This window comes from Musca domestica, unplaced genomic scaffold (assembly GCF_030504385.1).
Source record: "Musca domestica strain aabys unplaced genomic scaffold, Musca_domestica.polishedcontigs.V.1.1 31, whole genome shotgun sequence".
Classification (NCBI taxonomy): Eukaryota; Metazoa; Arthropoda; class Insecta; order Diptera; family Muscidae; genus Musca; species Musca domestica.
This window is the reverse complement of record NW_026712309.1, coordinates 5,789,389-5,810,088: the sequence shown is the minus strand read 5'-3', so window position 1 is coordinate 5,810,088 and position 20,700 is coordinate 5,789,389. Positions and strand designations below refer to the sequence as shown.

The following is a 20,700-nucleotide window of genomic DNA, read 5'->3' as shown; positions in this document are numbered from 1 at the left end:
AAAGTAATATTTTTATCAAACTCGCAACAAGTTCTACGATTGGCATTATTCAATATCTCTGACATCTTTCCGATAAAATGTCAATATTTGCAAAGACAAAATGGAGCATATCAATCAGTTGGCCGAGAAGCATATACCCCCAGTCTATGACCATTTGTACAAGCATTTATACCCTATATATTATGCTAAATGGCTCCAACTTCGGGGAGCATAGCTGATGACTAACGGACATATCCACGGATAGGGGAATGACCAATAGATGTATTGGGTAGTTGCGAAACAAATACGCGAAAGCGGACTGTTAGGGGTTGCGGTAGGAGGACCTCAATATAAATGATTGAGTGTGTTTTGACTGACGAAGCGAATGATTAGCGCTCCTAAACTACGTGGTCTGACGGAGCGCGGTAGTTCCATTAAATAACAATGTGCGACAAAATTCAATTGTTTTTTCAATATTTACGAAGGAAATCCAGTAGATTATGAAAGTAGAGCTAAAAATAGAAGACACGCCCATCGGCGTTGAAGAAAGTTTACATCCATACTGTATTCGGCAATATTGCAGATAAAATACGAGGGGAATTTTGATCGAAGATGTTAAACATCAAGTGGGTCAACAAAGGGGTCTTTTGTTCCATTTTTATTATGATTAAAAACTCCCTCTAAACGGGATCGTGCCGGCCCGTAGTTCTAGTCTTTAATGCATAGTTTTTTTTAGCATATTAATTCACAGATCTGGCTCACATAAGTGGCACAAGTTTTAGTATAAATGATGACTCGACTAAATAGAAATAAATACACATCGCAAAAATGTCAATACAGATTCATGATTTATAGTGTTCCAAAAACCCTAATCCTATTTTTCAGCCAGAGGTTTTAATTTGAGAGCTAAAAACCTAAATAATATAGCACATATATTAAAAAGTATACATCAGCAGTTTATAAGAGCCCCATGTAAGATGGTTCTATATTCCTAACGTATTCTAAATACACATTTTAAGCCAAATCCATTTCCTGGAAATACCTGAAATCAATGGATACCTTCATATAAGGTTTATACCAAAGCATGGTCCTATACAATGTAAAATCTCAAATTACCAACATTTGAGGAATTTGAAAGGGGCTTAAGCATTTGTGGGGGGGGGGGGGGGGCTATATCACAATGTAGACGGACCTGATACATATTTTGTACAAATGGTTCTTCATGCAACCCTTAGGACTGTCGTAACTTTTGGGAAGTATAGAGCAAAATTTTTAAGGCATATTACAGTGCCTCTTCATATTCGGTATTTCACTGATTGCAGGTCCGCCATAACAGCCGATGGTCGCTCTCCGTAGCATCAGAACAAATACCGAATATTATCGTGAAAATATTCTGGGAACGCAATCATGTTGGCCGCAGACCTTGGGCATTCCAACAGGACTCTGCACCATCGCACTCAGCCCGCGCCCTCCAAGAATGATTACAAAATGAGGTTCCTCGCTTCATTTCCAGCCACAATGGCGACCAAAATCTCCAGATACCAATCCGTTAGACTATTGTGTCTAGAGTATTTTGGAAAGTAAGGTTAGCACTAAAAAAATACCAAAGTGTCGATCACCTCAAGCAAGCGCTTCGTAGGGAATGGCCAAAAATACCCAACATTCGGCAGCGTGTGACGGTTTCAATGGCCGTTTGAAGGTCATAATTCGTGCCAAAGGTGACCAATTCGAACAAATTTAAACTTATTCTAAAATTTGATTCTATTTCCGAAATTTTTTGCTTTCATTCAATAAAATTAAAAAAAAATTGTAAAAATTATGGCGTTTGACTCTGTTGCAGTTTTTTTTTATCTTACCCTGTATATGATGTGATGAAATCATTCTTCAAGATGGCCACTACCTATTTGGCTATTATCTGGGGTTTTTCGCCATTCTCCACCCCCCCCCCTCTCATGAGAATGCTATTTAAATCAGCACAAATTTTATTTCCAAAATTAATACAGTTTCCTTGTATTAAATTTCCTGCTGTCACCATTAATTAAGGCACACTGTTAGTGAGCATTAGAATATTATACAATTTTAAGAATGTAAATTAAAAACACTTTCGAATAAAAAATGTAAATTACGACTGAGAACAAAAAGAAGGAAAAAACAACAACAGCAACAAGGAATAACTAAAAGCGAGCAACAAGTAGTTGCTGCTCGTTCACATAGTTTTGCCGTTGTTGTTGTCTTTTTTTCATGCTCTTCATATTCGTCCTCGTAATGTCCTTTATAAATATTTAATAATATTATGTCTCATCAAAGTTTGTCTACAAACATGCGGACCGAACACACACACACACAAAGAAGAATACAAGAAAATAAATGTATTTGTGTTCTTTTTTTAGTTGAAGGAAGGAAGAATACTGATTGAAACCGACACACACAAGCGCACAGCTACATATGTTAGTGTGTCTGTTGATATATTTACAAACTCAATAAATGATTTCTTATATATTGTCTATACATATGTAGGTATGAATGTATGTGATGTGTAGAAGCATTTATGTACATTTGCCCGGACATGGGGTGGGCAAATGGTTGGGTGGTGGTGCGGTGTTATGGTCGGAAGATATTTTCCTTTTTAAATGTTTACGTGCAATGCTCCGCTTATGCTAACCATCAATAGATGAGCTGCCTCGTGCAGTTGAAGAGTCGACCTTGATACAGTTTTGTTCCATTGCAGTTGCTGCTTGCCATTTTTATGCCTTTCTTTAGAGCACCTTCGGTGTTTTGCTGCAACCAAACACCCCCACCGACCATACCCTGCCCCGGGGAGGCCAACCTCACCGCTAAACTCCATTATTTAACAATTTGATTAAAAATTTTTTCCATTTCAAATGGACTTTCGAACACAAATACATGCCATCAAACAAACGACCGAACCAGTCAGCCAACCAGCCAGCCAGCCATCCAAGCAATCTATGCCAAATACGCTTTGGATGAAATGGAAAGCTGGCGAATAGAAGTAGAAGGGGTTTGATGTTTTGGTCTTTAACGTAAAACAGAACACAATTCCTATCATAATTCTCTTTAGTTCTCTTTCTGTCTAATATGGGGAACGATGTGGATAGCAAACTTCCGCCTAATCTCCCACATATGCTTGTGTACGTGTGTGTGTGTTTTGTATACGGAAAGCAAATGAATTTCAGTTATTTTGGAAAAGCAAGAGAACAAAAACACACAAAAGGTAACTGAAGGACGTCACTGCTGTAGTTATAATCCGTATTTATCCTCTACCCCAATCTGCTGCCCTGGCGGGGGGAGGGTCTCAGACAAGAAAACACAATAGACCACCATTAATTCAATTTAAAAACGACCACCTTCGTCGGTGTAGGCCCAGTTTGAAATTGAGGCGATATTTATAGCTCCTATACAAGCTGGCAAGGGGCAGGCATGTCACCATCTTTAGCTCCTCAGCAAGTAGCAGCGATGGTGGTTTAGGTGTATTTTTTGTAAATACTTTTGGGGACCTTCAGGTTTTTTCTCTCTCCATGTGTGTATGTATGTGAGTGTTGTCAGCATTTGCAAATACTCTTGGAATTGTGCAAATGTTGGCTGTATGTGGCTTCACTAGCAGCAACCACAACAACACACAGGACAAATACGATTAAGGAAATTATAATCGATAAGGACACATGGCGACAACGACTCCGACCCCGGCCAACGATAAGACGAAACTCATACCGCCGACATTGTTGTGGCTTGTCGTACACGGATCAGGTAATGCCATTCAATTATCGAGTTGCGACTTCCATGAGGATGACGATAGTTTGCCGATTCGAGGAAGGATAATTGCAAACAGCCGCTCAGTTCATGTTTTTGCGGTGTTTTATGGCAGTGTCGTGCGGAAATTTCTGTTTATCGTTTCTTTGTTTGGCAATTGGTCAGCGTTTAGCTAACCATAAATATTTCCATGTGAAATGTTTATCATTTTCTTGGCAGCGGAGAATGGTTGGTGTTTAGTTTTTTGCTTTTTTCATTCGATTAGATGTCATGGATGGAGATTTGAAGTCACACGAAAAAGAGGAAACTAATTTCTTGGAAAATGAGCATATATGTTAAAAATTGTTTTATGGATCAGGACAAGAGTTTCTTCACCTTGAGCATTGAATTAATGTTTGAAAAATGTAGTTCAGATGACAACAGCAACATTTAATAGAGGCAATCATAGCTTCATTGACATTGAAAATTGGTAATTTTTTGTATTTTTGTGTTAAATTTAGATCAAATTCGAGGCCAACACCATACTTTTCCAGTACTCCTTAAAAAATTAAAAAATGCAAAAGCTAAGTATCTCATAGAAAGCGATTGCAGTATCCGAATTTGTTCAAACTCGGTATATTTTCAGCTTTCAGCTGTTATAGTTAAATATGGACACCATCGACCAGCACCTTCTCGTGGCTTCTCAGCAAAGGGTCGAAATTTTGAACAAACATAATCCCAATAAAATGAATTACCAAAATACTTCAATCGTTGTGTATAACTATATTTTTGAAAATACCAAATATACGACAAAGATTGCTCAGGTCGGTAAACTGCTTCTAGGTCATATCTCACATCGAGTAGAAGTTTTGAATAACTTAACTGTGCATATTCAAATATTTCGGTCAGCAGATGGATAAAATCGGCCCAGTACCTTCAACACAAAGGTCAACATTTCGAAGATAAACGAGTAAAAATGCAGTAAGTTCGGCCGGGCCGAACTATGAATACCCTCCATTATATAAAAATTAAATAAAATTTAAAAAAAAAAAATAAAATCCGTTACACATTCTGTTAAAATCTTAAAAATGCCGAATATAGCCGTTATATTGGGGTCTATACGACGTGGACCTACATAGGCATTGTTGTCATAAGCCTAAAATTCGAAACTTATAACAAACGGTGAATAATGTAGATAAAATCATCAAAATACGGTACATAGGGAGGTACCGTTACATCGGAACTATACAAAGACCTGAACTTGCATAGAGAATTTTCTGTTACGACCTGTAGCATCCATTACGGCCTGTAGCATCTAATACGACATCTCAACCAATTTCGGTGAGTATTGCAAAAACGTCAAAATACCGAATATAGGGAGGCACTGATGTATGGGTCATATACGAATACCTGGACCTGCATAGACAACTTTTTGTCATAGGCTGTAGTAAATACCGAATATTGGGAGGTACCGTTTCATGGGGGCAATACGAAGACGTGAACCTGCCAGTATAGTGGAGGGTATAAAAAGATTGTTCTATTTCCTTAAAATTTCGAACATCTCAGTATTTAAAATGCAAATGCAGTTGAAAATTGTGGCTGAAAATTACAATCGGAAAAAGATGTTAATTATACGCTCCATTTTATGGTGAAGGATTAATATTTTGGCATAATTAATAGAAAATAATTAAAAAAATCAGCTAAGTTCGGCCGGGCCGAATACCGTTTAAATGATGACCTTCTTACGGGGGCTATACGAAGACGTGGAACTTCTTACGAAATTTTTTGTGATAGGCTTTACTGCCAGTTACGAATTTTGAAACAATTCTGGTGAATTATGCCTCTAAAATCATCAAAATACCGAATATGGTGACGGCGTGTTTAAAACAGACAGACACACAAACAGGTGGACATCGTTGTATCGTCTTAGAATTTTACGCTGATCCAGAATGTATATACTTTGTAGAGTCTATCATGAATACCTCCAGGAGTTGCAAACGGAATAACGAAGCTAATATACCCTCCATAGAATTGTGGAGGGTATAACAAGTTAAATAGTATCAGTCGGTTTTGCCGACAGAGTTATAACCCAGCCTTGCGTTGTGATCATTCAAACTTTTAACCATTTATTGTGGAAGTTTCGCAGAAGTGGACCAATATTGTCCAGTTCGTATCTGACCTGAGTCTGATACAAACATTAAAATGTACCAGATATGGGCTATATCGACTAATTTCTACACATTTTATGAGATATATAATAAATATTCCACTTCATTAAATACTGATAAAAATATTGAAAATGTCAAGAAAATAAACTTTTTTGTAATTTTATGCGAATAAATGATAGTCAAAATGGGGAAAGTACCACAAGGAATGGACCCTTAGGTTCCTCATTCATATTAAATCCCTGGTTGAGAGAAATATGTAGGTATTTTAAGTTTGAAAAGAATAACCAAGTTGTTTCGCATGTGCCATGTTTGAAAGGAATCGGATGCTCATTTCACCTTCTATGAGCGTCATGGTTATCAAAAAATTAACCTGTTGTGTGAGAGGTACCAGGCGCAGGAAAGTTACATTGTATGTTCTTGATACCAAATCTTGTGATGGAAAAAAAATTTATATGCGTGAAATTTGAAGACCCCGGATCTCTTATTTCACATTCTATAATTATATATTTTATTCAAGGAGTAAACCGATATATCCCATCTCTACACTAGATCTTGTGTTGCTCGAAATATTGAGATGTGCGAAATTTGAAGACAATCGGATTATTATCTCCCATTTTATAATAGTTATAATTATTCTAAATCTAGACCCCTTGTAGGAGGTATAGTGGACCGATATTGTCCATTTTCACACTTGACATAGCACTGATAAAAATATTGGGATTTGCAACGTTTGCACATTTATTTTTATATTCTGTGAAATTTTTGACCTTTTGTGTGGAGGTACCAGAAGGAGTGGACCGTATCCGAACTCGATCTAAGTTTGGCAATAATATTACGATCTACCAAGTTTGGACCAAATCAAATACTGCCTTCGAGAGATATCATGTGCACCAGCCAGACAGACGGACACCCCCCAGATCAACTCAAAATATCCTGAAACTATTTTTTTTCCAAAGAGACCTTGGATCGTATCAAATGATATATACCCTCTGTAGCCATATGGTATCCTCAGCCACAAATTAGAATTAGATGAGTTTAGAAGATAGCAGACATTTGAAATTCAAGAACTTAGACCAATCATACGATTATGACGTCACGCACAAAATTTAAATTTCTAATCAGCATTTTTTGGCGGGATAACAATATGATATCAATACATTACCTCAATTATATTGCTTTAGGAAACTCCAATAATTGTTCTTATTTGACATCGTACACCAGCCCACGAAAATTGGAAGAAGTCTTCTAGGACAATATACGACTGTTCAAGTTCCCATGGAATCGCTTTGTCAACTGGACAATTGATAAAATAGCCGGCGTTACTCGTAACCACAATCTCGTTCTCGATCAATCTCGTTATGTATATTTAGAATTTTCCGCTTTATTAACTTCGATATAAATACGTAGTTTAATTTTTTTTTCTTTTTTGAAGAAAATTTTTTTGACATTATGTTCCTATTGATTTTTATTTGTATTTAAACTTCAAAGTTTTTATCAGGCACAGTGTAAAGGAGTACAAATATCCCTTAAAGGAACCAATATTCCACCTTAAAAGGAGAATCTGGAAATTTATCAATGTAGATGCATCAATTATTTCTCATGCTCAAATCTTGCAATAATCTCGAATTGGAACACTTATTTCATACAGAAGATTGGAAAAGATGAGTGACTGATTGCCTTATCAATACTCATACGGCAAAAAATGGTAGGACACTGTTACTTGAAATTTTTAATGAAGATCACTCCACATGAGAAGGGATTCGTAGATATTCGTATTTAAGAAATTAAATTTTTTTAAGAATAAAAGATACAACATTCTTACTGAGCGTTTGGAAATACCGACTTTAAGTTTATGTGATCGGAAAACTTAGATGTTGATCGATAAGAGCTAGAACTTAAACATTTTCATCAAGGATTAGTGTTTCGCACAGTGCAATTAATTTCTTTTCTAGTACTCTGTCAATACTATGTCTTCCTGATCCACTCTTCCAAGCCTCATAGCTGCGATGTCTGCTTCATACCTAATCTCTATTTATATTGGGTGTACTTGAAGAACAGTCTCTAAAACTCTCGTCGGCGTAGTTCTAGTTGTCCCCCCCCCCCACGAATGGCCAACACATTCTTTGCGCTTTTTTGATATTGCACTTTTTATCCATTTATGCCCATCAGACAAATGTTAGAATAGGTCTAACCACGCTTCTGTACAGCCAGTGAGTCATTTTTGAATTTAGTCCACATCTTGAAACGATTGTCCTTTCGTTAATGTGGTATTTCCAGTAAAGCTATTTATCCAGAATTACCCCTAGGTATTTGATTTTAGTATAAATACGAAAAGAGTGCTTCGTCTAGGCACCCGATTGTAGTTGTACAGGTAAAAACAAATAGTTTCGTTTTTTTCCGGGCTTGCACATAATCCACTTAGCCTGACCTAGTTGTAAGCTATCTTCAGGACCAATTCGGCCCTTCTGTTGAGTTAATTTGGATGCTTTAACATCAGAAGTATTATAAAGTCGTTTGCGTAACAGGCAGGTTCAAATCCCATGTTGGTTAGGCTACTTAAATACTGTTTATAGTGGTTACCCACAGGAGTATTGGCAAAATTCCCTCAGGAAATCATGTATAGTACTTTATTGTGAGTTTGTGCAAATACCTCCAAAAAGCATAATTTTAGAAGAATAACGTCAGAGACAAATTTTATTACGAGTCACCAAGGAAGAGAAATCTTCACCAATGTTCCCGAAAACAAAAAAAAATTTCTTAATTTTTTGATAACTTTTTAATTGGATTCCTTCCGAGTTGATGCCTCAGATTAACATAAAATTTCATTTAAGGCGAAAAGTCTCAAAAGAAGACATATTCTACACAAAAGTTCACAATGAATATCGGAATATACTATATATCTATACACAATAATTTTTTATGAAAATTACATTCAAAACTTATGTGTTACAAATAAATATTACTAGCTGGCCCAGTCCGCGTTGCAGGTCCGTACTTTTAGTCTTTAAAGCATAATAAATCACAGATCTGACTTATGTAGGCGGCACAATTTTGATTATAAGCAATGACGCCATTATAATTACTCCATTTTTGATTATAAGTAATGACTTGATTATGAGTAATGACTCCATGACTCAAAAAAAATTTATATTCATGGAAAAAATTATAATTACCGTCGGTTTTAAATATTTTGAATAGCCTGATCTTATTTTTCAGCTATAGGCTTTAATTTGAGTGTTAAATACCTATATGATAAAGAACATCTATAATAGCCCCATGTGAAAATTCAGCTCAATTTTTGATATTGTAAAAATTGAATGCTTTAGCTATAATTTGAAATTTGTATTTTCAACGTTTAAAATCCCGTACTGCGTGGTATTCAGTTTTGTTCACCTCATACTTGAAGGCAGAATGTTGTCAGAATAGCCACAAATTACTCTTTTGCTCCGATTAATGTCAAATCCGATGTCAAATAAGAGCCAAAAAATGAAAAAAATGGCCAAGACCCCGAAAATACCTTAAATCATATGATGGTGATACCAAAACGTGATAATTTTTTGCAAAGATGGTTTCTTCTTAAATTATCAACATAAGCTAAAATTAGTACGAAAAATATGGTTAAAATGTAGAACATACTTGAAATCGGGTTGTTTCGTTATCAGGGGTTATGATTATTAAAAATTGTCGATTTTTCCCGATTTTAGAATTTTCATATAAAGAGACAACGGATAAAACCTATAAATTACAGTTTTATCCGTTGTGGCTTTATACTACCCAAAAAAAAACCTACACATCATATTAGAATTAAAAAAAAAAACAAAAAAAAAAACACTACAAATGTACATTCGAAAATAGTAAGTCAAAATGGAAAAAAATATGCAATATAAAACATTACTATTGTAAATTTTAAAAGTCAAAATGAAAATGTTCAAATTTCACATTTTTACGCGATTTTTTTTGGATTTTATTCTTTTCTGCCAAGAGGCAATTCCGAATTTGTCTAAATCGTTAAAATCAGACCGGCGGTCTTTATGTTATAAGAGTAGTAACTAACACAACTTTCTTTTACATATAGAGAGATAGATTTAAAAGTAGGCGCGTTCCTCAGCCCCTAAATAAGTACTTAGGGTTGGATGGAAAGCAAACAGCATCTCGTGTAAAAATAACTCAAACCGATATCTTTATTATTTTTGCAAATATAAAGATTTTAGATAAATCGTAATAGTGGGCGTAAAAGGAGGCGTGGTCAATATTTTTTTCTTTAAAAACCTAACTCGGGGTATGATGAACGTTTGTACAAAAAATTATGCAAATCGGTCCAGCCGTTTTCAACTGATTCCGTTACCAACAAACAACAATTGATTTATATATATAGAAGATGTCTTTGCTTTGCTTGTATTGTTAATTGAACACGTTTCCAATCCGAGCCTAAATCTCCCTTTACGCTTCAGTTTTGGAGAAAAATTCAAATTTTTCTACATCAAATTTCATTGTGAGTCTCTGAACAAAAGAAATTCACATACTTTATACGTATCATAAGAAATAGCATCAATTTTCGTTAATAAAAAACCCTGTTAATTTCTGGAAGACTTAGCACTTTTCCCAAATCCGCTGCAAATTTTCTTATAGTTTCAGTGCACAATAGCCAGTCTGGGTTGTAGAAAATGCCAAGTGGACTTGATAGTACACACTTTTATATCAAAAATCAGAAGGAATTTTGGTTTCTTAGACCAAATGTTTTTAAGGCCCTTATATAGTTTCGCCCGTATACAAAGGGACCCCTGCGGTTTGAGATATATTTTGCAAAATTTAGAATAGATCTTTGACATTTGATAGAGATCTTTGCATTCCATCTATAATCATTTGAACAGAAAATGGGTCACATCAGTCGACTTTTTGGAATAGTCCCCTTATAAGGATAACTCCGATGTTAAGATTTGGTCATTTTTTTTTTTTTTTTCATTTAATTTTGCCAAATTTTTGGCATTTTGAGCTTTTATAATGTAGAATCGCTATGTACAAAAAATTATTAATATAGGTCCACCTTTTGGTACAGCATAAATATATTCCCCGATTTTAGTTATAGCAAGGGTCTCGGTCGTATTTTCTAATTGATTTGGCCCTTGCAATAACCCAAGTCGAGGGTATCAATATATAACTGTTTGTACCAAAAAGTAATTGGGGTAGGCTACTGAAGGGGGCCTGTTACCATATTTTTGGTTGTCGTTTACAACGGTTGTTGTTAACGACTTTGGAAAGGTGTCCTATTGGGGAAGCCATATCAATACATAACATAACACACGTCCCACTCAGAGACTTCGGTTTCCCGTATCAAACGGAGGCCGCTGCTTTCCGTCCCACACAGAGTCTTCGGATTCCTGTATCACACAGAGGCATCGGCTTTCCGTCCCTCTCTGAGCCTTCGGTTGTCTGTATCACATGGAAGCTTCGGCTTTCCGTCCCGCACAGACTCTTTGGATTCCTGTATCGCACGGAAACTTAGGCTTTCCGTCCCATACAGAGACTTCGGTTTACTGTACCCACGGCGACCCTAATTCCCCGTTCGTCTAATTACGGAATAGTTTGTAATCCTAGCAAGTAGAAGTAGTAGCAATTCTCGAAACTCTTCGCATCATTCTTTCAGTGATCATCATTATCTTTGTCGTTCCGATCGTCGCAAAACCTAAACAGTAACACACCCCATCATTACCGACTGCCGCTACCAGCAACAACACCCGGTCTGTCGACCCGTCGCATTTCATTTGAAGTATAATCTATATATATATAAAAATCAATTGTTGTTTGTTGGTAACGGAATCAGTTGAAAACGGCTGGACCGATTTGCATAATTTTTTGTAAAAACTTTCGTCATACCCCGAGTTAGGTTTTTAAAGAAAAAAATATAGACCACGCCCACTTTTGCGCCCACTATTACGATTTATCTGAAATCTTTATATTTACCAAAATAGTGAAGATATCGGTTTGAGAATTATTACACGAGATGCTGTTGGCTTTCCATCCAACCCTAAGTACTTATTTAGGGGCTGAAGAACGCGCCTACTTTTAAATCTATCTCTCTATATGTAAAAGAAAGTTGTGTTAGTTACTACTCTTATAACATAAAGACCGCAGGTCTGATTTTAACGATTTAGACAAATTCGGAATTGCCTCTTGGCAGAAAAGAATAAAATCCAAAAAAATCGCGTAAAAATGTGAAATTTGAACATTTTCATTTTGACTTTTAAAATGTACAATTGTAATGTTTTATATTGCATATTTTTTTCCATTTTTACTTACTATTTTCGAATGTACATTTGTAGTGTTTTTTTTTTTTTGAATTCTAATATGATGTGTAGGTTTTTTTGGGTAATATAAAGCCACAACGGATAAAACTGTTATTTATAGATTTTATGTATTTATTCGTAATACCCAAAAAATACATAAAATCTATAAATAACAATTTTATCCGTTGTCTCTTTATATGAAAATTCTAAAATCGGGAAAAATCGACAATTTTTCAATGGAATCGAATTTCAAAATAATAGTACATTCTACCGACAAACTTAGTAAACACCTTTAAAAATTTGCCGCAAAAAATTAGCGAATCAGTTGAAGATTCTTTTTCTTTTTTCTATATTGAAGTGTACATTTTTTTATTGGTTTGAATTCTGAATGAATAATATAAAAATGAAATGAGAGCGCAATACGATGTTAAATGCTTTCTACTCCAGGACCTAAATCGTGCTTCAGCTGGAAGATGCGAACACATTTAAACAAACAAAAATGACCGAAGAAGCGTTATGGGGTTAATTTCAAAAAGTGGACCTGCTTCTTTCATATGACAATAAATTGTCAAATGAGAACACAAAATGCAAAATACGTTGGGACTGCAATCAGTCAAATACCGACTATAAAGAACGCAAAATAGAAATTCTATCTAAACATTCAAGATACCTTTAATCGCTTTGGCAGGTCATAATATGGATCATAACCCCTGATAACGAAACAACCCGATTTCAAGTATGTTCTACATTTTAACCATATTTTTCGTACTAATTTTAGCTTATGTTGATAATTTAAGAAGAAACCATCTTTGCAAAAAATTATCACGTTTTGGTATCACCATCATATGATTTAAGGTATTTTCGGGGTCTTGGCCATTTTTTTCATTTTTTGGCTCTTATTTGACATCTTTGTTTCTAAGGGGGAAGAAAACCTCTTCTTATAAAATGTTTATTTTTCGGAAAAGTGCGCATCTTAGTCTTGAGGCTACCTGGGGTAAAAGCCCTGGGGTAGAAAATCATCTTACAAATAATTATCCACATAGGAATTTATTTAAGTATAGTCCCCACATTAGTATACCCCAAGTCCACTTTCCCAACCAATGTGAGGTCAGAAAAGAAAATTTGGTATTCTATTGAATTTGTAACCCCCAAGAGAATATTGGTTGGGAATGTAGATTTGGTATGTACGTCTAAATGAAATAAACTCCGAAATGTCAATCTGGGACTCATTCAGTCGGAAATTGTGGCAGAAACAACAAAATACAAAATTATAAAGTAACTTTATTGGATCTCCACCGCACAATTTAAATGACAAACAATTAATGCCCATCTTACGGTAATCGGAGCAAAAGAGTAATTCTTTTGGCTATTCTGACAACATTCTGCCTTCAAGTATGAGGTGGACCAAACTGAATACCACGCAGTACGGGATTTTAAACGTTGGAAATACAAATTTCAAATTATAGCTAAAGCATTCAATTTTTACAATATCAAAAATTGAGCTGAATTTTCGCATGGGGCTATTATAGATGTTCTTTATCATATAGGTATTTAACACTCAAATTAAAGCCTATAGCTGAAAAATAAGATCAGGCTCTTCAAAATATCTAAAACCGACGGTAATTATAATTTATGCCATGAATATTAATTTATATTTAGTCATGGAGTCATTACTCATAATCAAGTCATTACTTATAATCAAAATTGGAGTAATTATAATGGCGTCATTACTTATAATCAAAATTGTGCTGCCTACATAAGTCAGATCTGTGATTTATTATGCTTTAAAGACTAAAAGTACGGGCCGGCAACGCGGACCGGGCCAGCTAGTTTACTTATAAAAATAAACATTCATTTTTGGCCCCATTTGGGAAAAATAAATTCTTTATTCCTTATGGCGACCCTGGACATGACTGAGCGTATCCAAGCCGACGAAAAAATTTCAAAACTCAGAATTAAATTTTATTTTATAAAAATATTTTGTTGTCATTTTTTGCATATCAATAATTCTTAGCCTACTTGAAATTTTTTGTGTAAGCATAGTTTTTTTCCAACAAAGTGCCACCAGAGGGCTAAAAAGGCCAATTAAGTGACCCGCTTCAGGGTTACAGTTTTTAACAATGATAAGCTTTCACTTGCTGGGTTATTTCTATCTTCATAGCTTCGCCAAAAAGCTCTATTAAATCTATTTGCTGAATATGTTTTTCTTTTCAACTCAGGAATTGAGCTGAGTCGATCTAGCTATGTATGTCCGTCCTTCTGTTCATTTTAATTTGTAAGCACTCTACATGTCGCAATTATGGCCCTATCTTCACGAAATGTAGAATGGAGGTGGGGATAAACCCAGAATAGAAGCCTATTTGGAGATGATGGCATAATATTTAGGGGTTGAAAAGGACCAAAAACCGAAACATTTCCTGATTTTGCAGTTACTCTACAGGTCGCAATTATAGACCAATCGATGCGGAAGTTAGCGCGGGGATAGGGCTTATGGCTGGGCAGAAGTATTCCAATTTTTATGGTAACCGGGTAATATTTAGTGGATGAAATAGACCATAACATATGTGTTAAATAAAAGTCAAAATTTTCATTAAACCGTGAATATTTTTAATCACCGCGAATTCGCAAATAGACGCACAGGTCAAATCTGACCGTTACGTAGATTCCGATAGTGAATATATCGGATATATATAGCGAAATATATACAATGTATCGTCCCTCACGAAAATTTTTTCAAGGGTAGGGTTAGGCTCAGAAGGGCTAGGCCTATTGTTTTCAAAGATGTTCGCAATATATTTAGGGGTTTAAATGGACCAACAACTAAAAATGTTTCTGATTTTGCAGTCGTTATAAAGGTCATAAACAGAAACCAAAGGATACGAAATCTCGCATGAAGTTAGAGTTTAGGACAGCGGGAAGAATGGACAACTGCTTTTGTGTGAAAAAATACCAACATTACTTACAGGCGATATCCGAAATACACAAAAGTCAAACTTCTGGCTTTTTTATGCTGATTTCGTTGCCGAATTTAGCCACATATCGTAGACAAGCAATTCATATAGATGAGTCTAAATTTGGAGATACAGAGAGCCCTCTTGCTTTACGGGTTCAAATGAACCAAAAAACAGGCAAATTTTCATTCATTGAAGCCAATCGACACGCCTGAGAAGTTAAAAACAAGGAAGAATTCTAGCATTTGGGATGACCATTGGATTATATTTAGCTGTAAAAATGAAAACAACAACTAACAGCACGACGTAGTACGTAAATATTGGGCAACTGTCCCTGGTCAAAATACTAAGGGTTATATCTGGGTTATATCAAAACAAAAAGAAGGGCTCTGGATATTCAAGCACACAAAATGAATTACCTTATCGGACAAAATTCCAAAATGTCCCTCGAAAATAAACTTCTTGTTTACAAATGCATCATAAAGCCAATATGGACATATGGCATTCAGTTATGGGGAACCGCCTCCAATACAACAATAAAAACACTACAGCAGTTCCAATCAAAAACATTACGGAAAATTGCTGGCGCACCTCAATACATAACAAATGTTCGGCTTCATAAAGAATTAAACATATGAACCGTGAAAGAAGAAATATCATACCAGATCCAAAACTACAAACTGAGAATAGAAACACATACAAATTCCTTGGCTGCAAACTTGATGAATAATCCAGAAACATTTATTAGACTAAGAAGAAGAGCGCCTCAAGACATAATCAGGGCTGTCATAGAAACCAATTTTGTCACTATTGGTTTTAAAAACGACAAGAAAAAATGCTTTGGTGTCATGAAAATCAATGTTATTGGTTTTATTTTCGAATTAGAATTTTATCGGTTTTTGTTGTCATAGAAGCCAATGTTATTGGTTTTGATATTGGGAATAAACCAAGTTGCTTAGAGCTGTCACTTTTCATTTGCTTTGGATTTTTTAAACAACTTTTAAAGCAGGGCTAGGCAGAGAGCCTAAGAATATTTTTGTGATTGTATGTGTTTTGAAATAACAAAATATTGAAATTGTTTTTTTGTGTCTCTTTACAGAGAGAGAAATAATTGGTATCTTTAAATTTTAAATTTTCAATTTAAAATTTTCTGTTTTCAAAAAACTTCGTTGGTAAAAATTAATATTTTGATCAGACAATTCGGAGATATATTTGCACAGTTTTTGCACGGTCAATTATGATTTGTTTAAAATAAATAATATTTATAAGTTGACATTTTCACAAATTTTATATAATTTTGATGTTATATGTGTTTAATAATTCTGGACTTAAAATCCTAATCATCTAAGTTGACCCTTTAAAAAGTAATACCGATTATCAGAGGCAAATAGTCGTAGAATTTTATGCTGATTAGAAACTCATATCCTGCATTGGGTCCTAAAATATTATTTCTATGAATTACAAACATCACATCCTGTTTTTTTCCTAATATTGACTAAGAACGTACATATTGTTTCAGAGAAATCAAGGGATATGGAAATGTCCATTAATTTGGAAGGACAATAAATTTGTCTAACAATATGAAATGAATTTCTATTCCTAATATGTGAATTCGTATGCAAATGTTGTCAAATAGAATTCAATCAAAAAAGATAAATCTAAAAAGTTGTAATTTTTACAATTTCGGAAATATTTGTTCCAAATATGTAGTAAGATATATTTGTTCTCCAATATTTCTTACGGTGTATTCATAAAAATATCCGACAGCACCTTCCACATCGACTGCTCGAACAAAACTAAATATTCTCCCAAAACCATTTTGACAGAAAATTCAAAACAATTTATTTTTTACAATTGTGTTGGTGAACACACAGATATCCCAAGGGATACTCTTTGCCTAGCCTTGTTTTAAAGGATATTCAAAGGACTAAAAATGTGGATTTTTTAAACAATTTTTAAAGGACTAGAAACTTGGATTCTTTTAAGAATTTTTAAAGGACATTTAAAGGACAATAAACGTGGATTTTTTAAAGAATTTTTAAAGGATATTCAAAGGACTAAAAATGTGGATTTTTAAAGGATATTCAAAGGACTAAAAATGTGGATTTTTTAAACAATTTTTAAAGGATATTCAAAGGACTAAAAATGTGGATTTTTTAAACAATTTTCAAAGGATATTCAAAGGACTAAAAATGTAGATTTTTTAAAGAATTTTTAAAGGACTATGACGTGGATTTTTTTAAAGGATATTTAAAGGACCATAAACGTGGATTTTTTAAAGGATATTTAAAGGACCATAAACGTGGATTTTTTAAAGGATATTTAAAGGACCATAAACGTGGATTTTTTAAAGGATATTTAAAGGACCATAAACGTGGATTTTTTAAAGGATATTTAAAGGACCATAAACGTGGATTTTTTAAAGGATATTTAAAGGACCATAAACGTGGATTTTTTAAAGGATATTTAAAGGACCATAAACGTGGATTTTTTAAAGGATATTTAAAGGACCATAAACGTGGATTTTTTAAAGGATATTTAAAGGACCATAAACGTGGATTTTTTAAAGGATATTTAAAGGACCATAAACGTGGATTTTTTAAAGGATATTTAAAGGACCATAAACGTGGATTTTTTAAAGGATATTTAAAGGACCATAAACGTGGATTTTTTAAAGAATATTTAAAGGACCATAAACGTGGATTTTTTAAAGGATATTTAAAGGACCATAAACGTGGATTTTTTAAAGAATATTTAAAGGACCATAAACGTGGATTTTTTAAAGGATATTTAAAGGACCATAAACGTGGATTTTTTAAAGGATATTTAAAGGACCATAAACGTGGATTTTTTAAAGAATATTTAAAGGACCATAAACGTGGATTTTTTAAAGGACCATAAACGTGGATTTTTTAAAGAATATTTAAAGGACCATAAACGTGGATTTTTTAAAGGATATTTAAAGGACCATAAACGTGGATTTTTTAAGGATTTTTCAAATAATTTTTAAAGGACCATAAACGTGGATTTTTTAAGGATTTTTTAAATAATTTTTAAAGGACCATAAACGTGGATTTTTTAAGGATTTTTTAAATAATTTTTAAAGGACCATAAACCATAAATCTGCAAAGCAGGTTTATGAGTAAGTTCACAACTCCGGCAACTCCAGTGGGTTGCTGAAATCTCTAAGAGCTTTTCTCGTCACCTTTTTTGAGCGTTCTTCGTCCAACAACACAAAAACTACTACTGCTGATGCCATCTTACTTTATTTATAGCGACTTATTCCTTTTTTTATTTACTTTACTTTTACTGATATTTCAATGAAAAATAAGAAACAACAACAATAAGAAGAAACAAGCAACAACAGCTGTTTCGAACATTGGTTTTATTTACATTCGAAATTGACAAAACCAACTTGGTTTCATGACACCAAATGAAACCAACATTGGTTTACAAAAACGACAATAAGCAAAACCGACATGGTTTCTGTGACAGCCCTGAATATAAAAATTTTAAATTTAAATAAATTGTCACTTATCATTTTTTGAAATATAATTTTGTTTATGGGCCAACCACTGGGAAAGCCCTATTGAACGACTGTAAATATCCATTACATCTAAGCATAATGTAAATATCGAATATATGATAGAAAGCATTAATAAATTGAATTAAAAAAAAATCTGGGCAGTGCTCCATGACATAATTTCAAAAGCGGAATCTTCCAAAATGGATTTGGACATAAGAGGGCTTCTAAAATGTAACGGCCCCGCACGACTATGGCCTTTGCTTACTTGCTCTACCAACAAAAGATCAGATATGAAGAACGGATAGAACATACAACTCCTACTGCTACCGCACCTTAAAATGTCTATCAGAACAAGATATAGTGTGGAGATGAGACACAACGGACCACTTCTTCTAGTTCATTTTGGCAATGATGCCAGATGGTCAATTTTGAAAAAATTGTAAAGGTATGATACATGACTTTACCTTCTTAATTCTACCACGCTACAATTAAATCTATTTACTTTTCTTTTAAACTCGGGCAATATAAATGAAAAAATTATGAAAAATAAAACTAAAGCGTCCCATCGTGCAATAAGCTATTCTAGAGCCTTTCCCGGTCAATTTCATTATTCAAAACTAGAATATTCCTTTTTCATTAATTTCGATGTAGATAGTTTGATTTTCTTTTTTCTAATTTTTTGGAAGACAAACTTTTTGACATTCTGTTTCAATCGATTTTCATTTGAATTTTAGACCCTTCAAAGTTGTTGTTGCCCCAGCAGGTGTGAATGTTTTTTTTTTTTTTTTTTTTTGTTTGGAGCAGAGTTTCCAAAGAGTAAAATAACAAGAATTGTAATCGAGTTTGCAAATTTCACAGCTGGACGAATGAATGTTAAACTAATACAACACGTTGTTGCCAGCGGTGGAATCATGGAATGACTAAATGACAATGTGGCATGAATGTCATTCAACTGACATCGTTTTGCTGGCGTTAGCCATCATCACCAGGTTGGCGCGCTGTTTTCGGTTGTACTTTTCATTTTCATTCTCGTTTTGTTCATTTTCATTTTAGTTTTCGTTGCGTTTTTTCGGTGGTACTCACCTGCAATAACAGTCTTTCATCGGCCCAAACAGCCGCTTGTTTCCAATCAATTTTCGACTCGAATGGCAAAACCCAGTCATTGGACAGCAGTACGGGAATGCAGCCGGCCTGGATGGCTTCGAGAAATCTAATTAAGGAAGAAGAGCAGAGGAAAAGTTGCAAAGTGAGAGAGTGAGAGAAAAAGAAATAAAGAAGGAACAGCATAAGTTTAAAACTTTTATAACTGAAAAGAAGGCAGCCGAGGATGATTATGTAGGTCAGCCAGGACAAATGGGCTGGAGAGAGAGATTTCAATGCATTTTTAATGCGCCATCAGGCCAATAGAGCGTGCATTCGATGTGAGCTGGAAGGCGTATATACATGTGTATGTTCGTTTCCTACTTCATGGGAAATGTAATACACACAAGCGCATGGTAACCTGCTGTGATAAGGTCAGACATATTGGCAGATTTTAAATGCTTCTCCTTCTTCTTCATGCTCTTAACTTGGCATTTAATTCAAGTGAGACAAAAGCAAGTCATTCATCAAACTCACGAACATTTATTGGCCTGATGCTCGCACGGTGGTCGGCGGTCGGTGGTCAAAGGTCGCATGTAAATGAAATGGAGGCTGTAATTGGCCACATAGCAAACATACCTGAAGGAACCCAAACGTCTCCCCCGAGGCACCAGGCAGAATGTTGAGTTGAGCAGCAGCGTGTCATAGTCGTATCTGAAAGCAAAGAATAATAATAATGCCATTAATTGATGGATATATATGTATTTACGAGCATATGTCTGCATGAATGCACGCCTGCAAGAAGCATAACGTGGATCGGAAAATCTCTTCTTAATTCAATTATGAGTAATTTGTTGGGGCAAGTTAATTTAATGATTTGCATTTTGCGTAAAAGAAGGAAAAACAGATAAAGAAATATGCAATGAACTGTTAAAATAGTTATTTTATTATAATTTATTTTTCAA

The 20,700-nt window shown here is 34.6% G+C and overlaps 1 protein-coding gene across 1 annotated transcript in view; it reads right to left on the bottom strand.

Annotated features, from left to right (window-relative positions):
- Positions 1-20,700, bottom strand: part of LOC101894872 (exostosin-1) — a 296,257-nt gene that overhangs the window by 187,314 nt on the left and 88,243 nt on the right. The window contains exons 3-4 of the mRNA XM_059125005.1: positions 20,375-20,449; positions 19,739-19,865 (exon numbers count right to left, since the gene is read on the bottom strand). Of these exons, the coding sequence (XP_058980988.1) occupies positions 19,739-19,865; positions 20,375-20,449 (202 nt within the window). The remainder of the gene's footprint in view (positions 1-19,738; positions 19,866-20,374; positions 20,450-20,700) is intronic.